The sequence below is a fragment of the Bombina bombina genome, chromosome 2 (assembly GCF_027579735.1).
Source record: "Bombina bombina isolate aBomBom1 chromosome 2, aBomBom1.pri, whole genome shotgun sequence".
Taxonomy (NCBI): domain Eukaryota; kingdom Metazoa; phylum Chordata; class Amphibia; order Anura; family Bombinatoridae; genus Bombina; species Bombina bombina.
Window position 1 is genome coordinate 674,715,534 of NC_069500.1, and position 12,538 is coordinate 674,728,071.

The 12,538-nt window shown below is 36.0% G+C and overlaps 1 protein-coding gene across 1 annotated transcript in view; it reads left to right on the top strand.

Annotated features, from left to right (window-relative positions):
• Nucleotides 1-12,538, top strand: part of CNTLN (centlein) — a 969,919-nt gene that overhangs the window by 576,564 nt on the left and 380,817 nt on the right. The window contains exon 13 of the mRNA XM_053702639.1: nucleotides 4,564-4,664. Coding sequence (XP_053558614.1) covers nucleotides 4,564-4,664 — 101 coding nt within the window. The remainder of the gene's footprint in view (nucleotides 1-4,563; nucleotides 4,665-12,538) is intronic.

Consider the following 12,538-nt stretch of genomic DNA (forward strand, 5'->3'; position numbering starts at 1 on the left):
AAAGGCAGAAAAATATAGGCAGGTTGATAACTCCAAGGAAGTGTCAATGCATCCACTGCTTCCGCCTCAGGATCCCTGGACCTAGATAGGTACCTGGGAAGTTCCTTGTTTAGATGAGATGCCATCAGATCTATTTCTGGAAGCCCGCACATCTGAACAACTTGAAAAAAAAGACATCTGGGTGAAGAGACCATTCTCCTGGATGTAAAGCTTGATGACAAAGATAATCCGCTTCCCAATTATCTATACCTGAGATATGGACCACAGAAATTAGACAGGAGCTGTATTTTGCCCAAGCAAGTATCCAAAATACTTATTCATAGCCTGAGGACTGAGATTCTCACCCTAATGATTGACATACGCCACAGTTGTGACATTGTCTGTCTGAAAACGAATAAACGTCTCTCTCTTCAAATAAAAGCCAAAACTGAAGAACTCTGAGAATCGCACGGAGTTCTAAAATATTGATAAATAATCTCGCCTCTTGAGATTTCCAAACCTCTTGTGCTGTCAGAGATCCCCAGACAGCTTCCCAACCTTAAAAGACTTGCATCTGTTGTGATCACGGTCCAGGTTGGATAAACCAAAGAGACCCTGTAGAACTATACAATGGTGATCTAACCACCAAGTCAGAGATAGTTGAATATTGGGATTCAAGGATATTCAATGTGATATCCTAGAATAATCCCTGCACCATTAATTCAGCATTAAAAACTGGAAAGGTTTCATATGAAAATGAGCAAAGAGAATCGAATCCAATGCTGCAGTCATGAAACCTAAAAACTTCCATGCATATAGCTACTGAAGGAAATAATAGAAACTAAAGGTTCCGACAAGCTGAACCCAATAAAAATTGTCTCTTGTCTGTTAGAAACAAAGACATTGACACAATCTTAAAAAACAAGGTTCGTATACTACTCCAAGTAAGATTAAAAACAGTCTTTATTAATACATTTAAAAGACATCATGACTGAGGCTGCAGCTGTAAAGGAGCAAGTAGAAAAAGCGGATCTTACGCGTTTAGGCCGTTGGCCATAATCATAGATCACAATCTATCTGGAAACCCAAAAATGGTGACCCTTGTCTTGAGGAATCAAGGAACTTTTGGTAAAACGATCCTCCAACCATGTCCTTGAAGAAACAACAGAAGTTGAAACGTATGAGATTCTGCAGAACGAAAAGACTGAGCAAATACCATGATATCGTCTAAAAAAGGAAACGCAGAGAACCCTTTGAAAAGGATTCCTAGAGCTGTCGCTAGGCCAGAAAGGAAAAGCAACAAATTGGTAATGCTTGTCTAAAAAGAGAATCTCAGAAAATGAAAATAATCTGAATGAAAACAGAAAATGAAGATATGCATCCTGTAGGTCTATTGTAGGCAAATAATGCCCTTGCTGACCAAAAGGCAGAATAGACCATATAAACACCATTCTGAAAAGATGGAACTCTTATATGACAAATCAAAAAGATTTTCTATCTTTGGGACAATGAATAGTTCTGAACAAAACCCCAGACCCCGTTCCTGAAACAGAACTGGTATGAATACCCCAGATAACTACAGGCCTGAAACACACTTCAGGAAAGTCTGAGCCTTCACTGGAATAGCTGGAATATGCTAGAGAGAAAAAAACTTTTCACAGGCGGTCTTACTCTGAATCCTATTCTGTACCCAAATCTAAGAAGTTTGGACCGAATTGAACCAAACAACTTTAGAAAAGTCTTAACCTGCCCCTTACCAGCTAAACTGGAATAAGGGCCGCACCTTCATGCGAATTTGGGGCTGACTTTGATCTTTTAAATGGCTTAAATTCATTCCATTTTGAAGAAAGCTTCAAAATAGAAACATGTTACTTGGTGAAGAATTAGGTTTCTGTTCCATATTAAGAACAAAAACTAATATAAGTTTAAAATTTACTCTTAGAACTTAATCTTGAAACAAAAAAACTTCCTTCCCCAGAGTAACAGTTGAAAGTAATCAAATAATTTATTACCTTGGAAAAATAGAAATCTGGATTATCGAAAACAAATTAGCATTCCAAGATTTAAGTCACAAAGTTCTTCTAACTAAAACAGCTAAAGACATAGATTTAACCTCAACTGTGAAAATATCAAAAAATGACATCACAAATGAAATTATTAGCATGTTGAATCAACTTAACAATGCTAAACAAATCATAAACCGATACTTGTTGCGCAAAAATATCCAACCAAAAAGTTGAAGCAGTTGCAACATCAGCCAAATAAATTGCAGGCCTAAGAAAAGGACCTGAAAATAATTTTCCTTAGATAAGATACAAGTTTCCCATCTGAAGGAACTGAAAAATAAATACTATTTTCATAGGAATAGTAGTATGTTTAGCAAGAGTAGAGATAGCCCCATTAAGTTTTGTTATCTTTCCCCAGAACTCCAAACTAACTGCTGGCAAAGGATAACATTTAAAAACCTTAAAGAAGGAATAAAAGAAATCCCAAGTCTATTCCATTCCTTAGTATCAGGAACTGGGAAAAAAACCTCTGAAGAAACCACAGAAGGTTAATAAGAAGAATTTAAATGTTAGCTAGTCTTAAAATCAAAAGAACTAGTTTCCTCAATATCCAATATAATCAACACCTTTTCAACAAAGAACGAATGTACTCCATTTAAAAGTAAAAAAGTAGATTTGTTAGTGTCAATATCTTATGAAAGATATTCTGAATGAGATAAATCATCATCAGAGAAGGATAATTCAGTATGTTGTCGGTCATTTGAAAATTCATCAACTAAATGAGAAGTTTAAAAAAGATCTTACATTTTATTAGAAGGCGGGATGGCAGACAAAGCCTTTAGAATAGAATCAGAAAAATATTCTTATAAATTCCTAGGTATATCTTTTACATTAGATGTAAAAGAATAGCAATAGATAATGCATTAATACTGCATGTAAAAGCTTATCATGATAACTTATTACAAACCATAGCTAAAGATAAAAATTCATAACATTAAAATAAATGAACTTAGCTTTGGTAGGACTGATATCAGTCATCAGGAATCCAACAGTGTTTTCTGATACAGCAACAGTTTTGAAATATCTTGCAAATGTAAGAGAAAAAACAACATATAAAGCAAAATATCAATTTCCTTAAATGACAGTTTCAGGAATGGGGGAAAAAAAAAATGAAAACAAAATAAGCCTCTGAAAACCAGAAGCAGAATGAAATAAAGACTTAAATAATGTCAGAAATCTGGCGCCAAGTATGACGCCCACAACTGACAAAACATTTTTTAGCGCCAAGAACGTCTGCAACAAACACAAGCGTCATAGATGACTCAACTAAGACGCCGGAAATGACGTCATAACGTCAACAAACGTAATTCTCGCACCAAAAAAGTCTTTTGCCAAAAATGACACAATAAACTATAGCATTTTTTGCTAAAGTGCCAAACCATAGCTGAGAGTGTCATAAATAAAATAAGACATACTTACCAAAAGACACTCATCTACATTTAGTAGATAGCCAAACCAGTACTGAAACGAGAATCAGTAGAGGTAATGGTATATAAGAGTATATCGTCAATCTGAAAAGGGAGGTAGGAGAAGAATCTCTACGACCGATAACAGAGAACCTATGAAATAGATCCCCGATAGGATGACCTTTGCATTCAATAGGCAATACTCCCTTCACATCCCTCTGTCATTCACTGCACTCTGAGAGGAAACCGGGCTTCAGCATGCTGCAAAGCGCATATCAACGTAGAAATCTAGCACAAACTTACTTCACCACCTCCATAGGAGGCAAAGTTTGTAAAACTGAATTGTGGGTGTGGTGAGGGGTGTATTTATAGGCATTTTTAGGTTTGGGAAACTTTGCCCCTCCTGGTAGGAATTTATATCCCATACGTCACTAGCTCATGGACTCTTGCCAATTATATGAAAGAAAAGATAGTTATATGCAAGCAATAGTGCAATAAAAATGTTTTAACATATTAGAGCTCTTTCTTTTTTGTACATGAATTTCCTGGACTATGAGACAGATCACTTCAGTTTTCAATATCTGTTTTTACCAACGGTTGTTTGACTTTCTGGTTCATCAATATGCCAGCTCTTTAGCATGCACCCCAGATTTCCTAAAAACAGTAGGACTGTCACATTTTCAGATCATTTTGGTATATTCTCCCATGTCAGCTACCTACTATTTTACCTTTGTAGCCTATATGCTCTTTATAGGAGAACTACTGCTTAAAAGCACAATGAAGTCAAAGTTCTAATATACACGATAAACAAACATTACAACCCACTATTTATTTTGCCCGCCTTCCCTTAATTTAGCTCTGAAAAGTCATACAACATGTGTGTTGTGATGTCATAGAACAAGTCATCTATTTCAAATACAAAAGTATACTTAAATAAACAATTTCCCATTCATTTTATACTTTGCTTCTGCTATAACAAGTCATTAAAAACACATTAAGGGGAAATATATTTTACAGTACATTGTCCCTTTAAAAAAGGCTGGAGGTCATTTTGTTAGATTCTTGATTTTGTATGTATACATTTTAATAGTATATTTCTAAATCTCTTATAGAATGAATTTGGAAGAGGAAATAGATCAGCTGAAAGTGCAGTTATCTTCAGATAAAGCCACAATACAAGAACTAAAAAGTTGCCTTAAGGAAGAGCGAGAAGGTATGCTTCTTTATAATTTCTGCATTGGTTTGTTTTGATTTGGGAAATGGGTAAACTGATTAAATAGGCTCACTTTTTACTTTATTCAGATGACACAGCATTGTGACAGTACTATACATGTACAACCAGAATTTTAACCTTATTCCAGGTGGCATCTCATTCTCATATGTAAATGAATTAAGTTTAATTTCTTTAATGTAGTGAGGTGTTGTGGTGCTTAAAAAATGTTTTTCTATTTTTTTTCTGTAATAGCACTCACCCGTTATTGGTCATTAATGGAATAATTATTAATAAAATGTGATTAATAAATACACACTAGAATTGAACTCTTAAAAACTAAATTATTTTCAGTAGCTTGTGCAATAAACACTGAGAACTATTTATGTAAACAGAATAAAAGATAATGGATTTAATAAAACAAAAATATACAGTCATCCTCAGCCCTGACATACACCTCTGACACAGTACCTACGCAGATGTTCCCGTACTGCTGAGTGACACTGAAGAAAATCTCTGATTTCAGCTGACTTTCTTCACTATAAGTTCATCTTGAACTCTTAGTATTCTGCCCTTAATCTATATAAGCAACATTGCTTCTTTACTCTTATCTCTACTCATTTTTCAAACCCAAAACGTTTGTTCTCCACTCTCAATACTCTTTTCCGCCCACCCCCACTCTCTCATCCTTTCCTGCCTTGACTACTGCAACTCCATCCTCTCTGGTCTCCCTAGCTGCTGCCTAGCTCCTTTACAATCCATAACGAATGCCTCTGCCAGGCTCATCTTCCTTACACGTTGCTCTTCATCTGCAGCACCTCTCTGCCAATCCCTTCACTGGCTTCCTCTGGCCTCCAGGATTAAATACAAAATTCTCACTCTGACATACAAAGCCCTCAACTGCATTGCTCCCCCCTACATCTCAGACCTTGTCTCCAGATACTCTCCCGTCCCCTTTGCTTCACTCATGATCTCCTACTCTCCTTCACATACTTTTTACCTCCTCACATTCCCGTTTACTTCTCCAGACTAGCTCCCATCTTATGGAACTCTCTGTCTTGCTCCACAAGACTCTCCCCTAGTTTTGAAAGCTTCAAGTGCTCCCTGAAGACTCTACTATTCAGGGACGCATACAACCTACACTAACCTTCCTATCTCCACTTCTGTCCCCTTGAACCCCTTAACACGTAAGCCTATGAGCCCAGCTGTTTGTAGTTCACCTTCATAAGAGCCGACTATAACAGTGCAACTCTCAGCAGGGCCCTCTACCCATTTGATCCCTGTAAATGTTATCTTGTATACCACCTATGTTTATAGCGCTGAGGAATCTGTTGGCGTTCTACAAATACCTGATAATGATAATAATAAATACAGACAAACTACAAATCACTCAAATTATATTCACCTCAATCCAATTAGCTGTTATACTATATGTAATTAGCTCAATATGATTATCCTGATGACCAAATCCTGACCAAGTAATTATAAATCAAATAGAAAATTTAAAAAGCCTTATAACAATTCCATGAAATCAGTAGCATTTACCAGTGAACCCCTTAGCCTCAACAGATAAACAATTTACTCTGTGATAGTAGACTGGTTCAGTAACACAGATATTTGAATTATTCTTAGAACAGCCACATGTAAAATACTATACACTCTGTTATACTGAAATATTAAATCACAACTTCTTTGTCTACTATAATAATTTAAAGACTTGTCCAATATACATATACCAATGTACCTTCTTAACCTACTAGATTATGGGTCAGATTACAAGTGAAGTGGTATTTAGCGCTCACGCTTTATTGATAATACCGCTGAAAGTAAACTTGTTATCTCTCACGCTAATGATAGCGCGCCACATGTAATCTAGTCCTATGTTGGGTAAACAAACATCAATCATAAATTCTCTATTGGACCCAATTTGTTAGTACAATGTATTATCAATATATTTAAGAAGCCAAGCTTCAAAGACCTTATATCAATACTAATATACAGGATTTTGATAATTTATAGAAATCCTTCTATAGGGAGTATAGATAATTTACATCCACATTTAAACAAACTTTTAGGTTTCAAGAATTTGTTATACTATGTTTTGCTTTAAAGGGACACTGAACCCAAATTTTTTCTTTCTTGATTCAGATAGAGCATGCAATTTTAAGCAACTTTCTAATTTACTCTTATTATCAAATTTTCTTCGTTCTCTTTCTATCTTTATTTGAAAAAGAAGGCATCTAAGCTTTTTTTTGGTTCAGCACTCAGTATAGCACTTTTTTTATTGGTGGATGAATTTATCCACCAATCAGCAAGGACAACCCAGGTTGTTCACCAAAAATGGTCCGGCATCTAAACTTACATTCTTGCATTTCAAATAAAGATACCAAGAGAATGAAGAAAATTTGATAATAGGAGTAAATTAGAAAGTTGCTTAAAATTGCATGCTCTAGATTATTTTTCAAATATCTCGGCCTCTGCTCAGATAGTTGTCTACTTCAGACCTGGCAATCCTAGCCATAGACGCCGAAAAAGCGTTTGACTCAGTCCATCATGATCATCTCTTATTCACCTTAGAACAATTTGGTCTGAAAGGCAATTTTATCAAATTTATTGCAAGGCTATACCATACGGCCTCTTCACGGATGATAGTTAACGGCCATCTCTCTCAAGATATAAGATTACTTAGGGGAACCCGGCAAGGCTGTCCTCTATCGCCGCTTCTGTTTAACATTGCCATTGAACCTCTTGCCATATCAATTAGACAGCAACTTGAAGGAATTAAAATCGGAAGGCAGGAATTAAAGATAGCACTTTATGCTGACGACATTCTTCTATATCTGACCAATACAGCTATGAATGTACCCATACTTCTTTCAATAATACAACAGTTTGGCTCTTTCTCGGGGTATAAGGTAAATATAACTAAATCAGAACTTCTTTGGATTAGGCAGACAGATAGCTCATGCACAAATATACCTTTTGCCATAGTACACGATTCTTTTAAGTATTTAGGCATAAATGTCTCTAGTAACCCTGACGCCTGGTACTCTCTTAACATAACTCCGATTTTAAATAAAACTCGTTTAAAAATTGGCAGAATTTACCCCTTTCATTGTCTGGTCGTATAGCAGCATACAAGATGATCCTTTTGCCTAAAATACTCTATGTTCTTCAGAATATTCCCTTGCTCTTAAAAAAGAAGGATCTTACTTTTTTCAATTCGCAACTCCGATCTTTTTTATGGCAGAATAGGAGGTCTAGGATTTCACTTGTAAAACACTCTTTGCCGATTAGATATGGAGGACTGGGTTTACCTGACCTTCGGGCATATAATTATGTATTTCTCGCTCGCATAGTGGCGGACTGCCTATTTCTACGTAATTATGTTACGAATAACGAACTGGAAAACAATATCACGAATCCTCTCTCTCTCGTAGCTCTTATTCATTCAGATCTCGCTTATATTCCACCTCAAATAAAAAAAGCTTAGGTCCATATATAGTGTAATCTTAGCTTGGAGAAAGATGTGTAACATGTTAGGCATAGAATATTGTATATCAATATATATTCCATTTGTTGGAAACCCTCATTTCCAAGCAGCAATACCATCAACGTTGTTTTTAAAATGGAAGGCTGAGGGACTTTCCAAGGTTCTTCAGATTCTTGATATAGAGAAAAACTGCGTTAAATCATTTGAGGCCCTTGGACTGGAATTTAATCTTTCACATATAAATTTCTTTGCATATCTTCAGGCGAGACATTGTGCTTTGAAACTTGCGAATGACTATGGATGGAATTGGTCTTTAGGACATATAGAAAAATGGCTTACTCTGGCCAAGAATGGATTTATGTCAATCTCTCCTTTGTATATGATCTTGGTATCTGATAGAGATACAATTAACCTGGATAAAATCTCTGTTAATTGGGCTACACTCTTGAATCAAGAACTGGATTCTGTGTCAACTCACCTTTCAATTCAAGAGGCTGCTCGACTAACTCTCTCTTCTACATGGAGGGAATCCCATCTGAAGTTATTATATATGACCTATTTTACTCCAGAAAAAGGAAGTAAATGTGGAAACACCAATTTTGGTGCTTGTCCTAAATGTTCATTTCCTTCTGCAGATCTTATGCACATGATTTGGAGTTGCCCGAAAATCAGGAATGTCTGGTCTAGGGTTCAATTTTGGCTCTCCAAAATATTGAAGGTCTCCCCTCTAAATCTGTCTGTGATGAACATAGTTTTTCTTAATGTTGACCCAGAAGATGAGCGGCTTATTGCTAAAATTATTAATATAACTATACTGGCAGATACCTTATTTTTAAAAAGTGGAAAATGCGCACGGTCCCCAGTATTTCAGAAATTAAAAATTGCTTAAAAAAACAATGTATTCTTGAACAATGTAATATGAATATAGACAATGATGAAGATGTCGCTAGGTTTTTCATTAAATGGTCACTGTTTATAAAAGCACTCCCTTTAACTGAAAGTGAACACCTACTACATTTGCTAAGGAATACCGAAATGGTTTTGCTGGGGATATGGTAAATGCATGGGTTTCCCCCTTTCCTCCCCCCCCCCCTTATTTTTTTTTTCCTTCGTATTATCCTTGATATAGGTTAAAAGAGGGAAGGACCAGAAGTAAGAGGTAGGGAATGGGTGGGGAAGGGGAGGAGGAAGAGAGGGTAGAACATAAGAAAAGAAAAGGGAAACTGATGATGTATAGTTAACAATGTAAAGATACATGGTTCATCCTTCTTTCCCATATAATTAGGTTAATATACTATATACAGACAGTATAATTTTTCTTTTGTCTTCTTGTGGCCCAGTTGGGATATAAATTTATGCTTTCTCTGATAGGAACTTATAATGTGAAGTTATATAATGTGGTTGAGTATCTCGTGCTTATGAGAAAAGGAAAGTAAAAATGACAAAGCTTTGTATTTTGGATTTCATGTGAAAGCTGTGTGTATATATATATATATATATATATATATATATATATATATATATATATATAATTTGTATCTTTTTTCTTTTTACCCCAGACGGGTTATATTTATTGTTTTTCTTCTGTCTTTAATGGTTTTGATTATAAATTAAAGATTTTAAAAAAAAAATTGCATGCTCTATCTGAATCACGAAAGAAAAAAAAATTGGGTTCAGTGTCCCTTTAAACACCAACATTTAAATTATTGCAAACATCCAATATTTAATTAAGGAGAAATGTATATCTAACCATTACACAAATAACAATATGCACTTGCTATATACTTTACCCAGTGGACAAATTGGAACAGGGAAAAGGTCTTTGTATAAATATTTCTTTCATGTAATTAGCAAGAGTCCATGAGCTAGTGACGTATGGGATATACATTCCTACCAGGAGGGGCAAAGTTTCCCAAACCTCAAAATGCCTATAAATACACCCCTCACCACACCCACAATTCAGTTTTTACAAACTTTGCCTCCGATGGAGGTGGTGAAGTAAGTTTGTGCTAGATTCTACGTTGATATGCGCTCCGCAGCAAGTTGGAGCCCGGTTTTCCTCTCAGCGTGCAGTGAATGTCAGAGGGATGTGAGGAGAGTATTGCCTATTTGAATGCAGTGATCTCCTTCTAAGGGGTCTATTTCATAGGTTCTCTGTTATCGGTCGTAGAGATTCATCTCTTACCTCCCTTTTCAGATCGACGATATACTCTTATATATACCATTACCTCTGCTGATTCTCGTTTCAGTACTGGTTTGGCTATCTACTATATGTAGATGAGTGTCCTGGGGTAAGTAAGTCTTATTTTCTGTGACACTCCTAGCTATGGTTGGGCACTTTGTTTATAAAGTTCTAAATATATGTATTCAAACATTTATTTGCCTTGACTCAGAATGTTCAACTTTCCTTATTTTCAGACAGTCAGTTTCATATTTGGGATAATGCATTTTAACATTTTTCTTACCTTAAAATTTGACTTTTTCCCTGTGGGCTGTTAGGCTCGCGGGGGCTGAAAATGCTTCATTTTATTGCGTCATTCTTGGCGCAGACTTTTTTGGCGCAAAAATTCTATTTCCGTTTCCGGCGTCATACGTGTCGCCGGAAGTTGCGTCATTTTTTGACGTTATTTTGCGCCAAAAATGTCGGCGTTCCGGATGTGGCGTCATTTTTGGCGCCAAAAAGCATTTAGGCGCCAAATAATGTGGGCGTCTTATTTGGCGCGAAAAAATATGGGCGTCACTTTTGTCTCCACATTATTTAAGTCTCATTTTTTATTGCTTCTGGTTGCTAGAAGCTTGTTCTTTGGCATTTTTTCCCATTCCTGAAACTGTCATTTAAGGAATTTGATCAATTTTGCTTTATATATATGTTGTTTTTTCTCTTACATATTGCAAGATGTCTCACGTTGCATCTGAGTCAGAAGATACTACAGGAAAATCGCTGTGAAGTGCTGAATCTACCAAAGCTAAGTGTATCTGCTGTAAACTTTTGGTAGCTATTCCTCCAGCTGTTGTTTGTATTGATTGTCATGACAAACTTGTTAAAGCAGATAATATTTCCTTTAGTAAAGTACCATTGCCTGTTGCAGTTCCTTCAACATCTAAGGTGCAGAATGTTCCTGATAATATAAGAGATTTTGTTTCTGAATCCATAAAGAAGGCTATGTCTGTTATTTCTCCTTCTAGTAAACGTAAAAAATCTTTTAAAACTTCTCTCCCTACAGATGAATTTTTAACTGAACATCATCATTCTGATTCTGATGATTCCTCTGGTTCAGAGGATTCTGTCTCAGAGGTTGATGCTGATAAATCTTCATATTTATTTAAAATGGAATTTATTCGTTCTTTACTTAAAGAAGTCCTAATTGCTTTAGAAATAGAGGATTCTGGTCCTCTTGATACTAAATCTAAACGTTTAAATAAGGTTTTTAAATCTCCTGTAGTTATTCCAGAAGTTTTTCCTGTCCCTGATGCTATTTCTGCAGTAATTTCCAAAGAATGGGATAATTTGGGTAATTCATTTACTCCTTCTAAACGTTTTAAGCAATTATATCCTGTGCCGTCTGACAGATTAGAATTTTGGGACAAGATCCCTAAAGTTGATGGGGCTATTTCTACCCTTGCTAAACGTACTACTATTCCTACGTCAGATGGTACTTCGTTTAAGGATCCTCTAGATAGGAAAATTGAGTCCTTTCTAAGAAAAGCTTATCTGTGTTCAGGTAATCTTCTTAGACCTGCTATATCTTTGGCTGATGTTGCTGCGGCTTCAACTTTTTGGTTGGAAACTTTAGCGCAACAAGTAACACATCGTGATTCTCATGATATTATTATTCTTCTTCAACATGCTAATAATTTTATCTGTGATGCCATTTTTGATATTATCAGAGTTGATGTCAGGTTTATGTCTCTAGCTATTTTAGCTAGAAGAGCTTTATGGCTTAAAACTTGGAATGCTGATATGGCTTCTAAATCAACTTTACTTTCCATTTCTTTCCAGGGTAACAAATTATTTGGTTCTCAGTTGGATTTCATTATTTCAACTGTTACTGGTGGGAAAGGAACTTTTTTACCACAGGATAAAAAATCTAAAGGTAAAAACAGGGCTAATAATCGTTTTCGTTCCTTTCGTTTCAACAAAGAACAAAAGCCTGATCCTTCATCCTCAGGAGCAGTTTCAGTTTGGAGACCATCTCCAGTTTGGAATAAATCCAAGCCAGCTAGAAAGGCAAAGCCTGCTTCTAAGTCCACATGAAGGTGCGGCCCTCATTCCAGCTCAGCTGGTAAGGGGGCAGGTTACGTTTTTTCAAGGAAATTTGGATCAATTCTGTTCACAATCTTTGGATTCAGAGCATTGTTTCAGAAGGGTACAGAATTGGTTTCA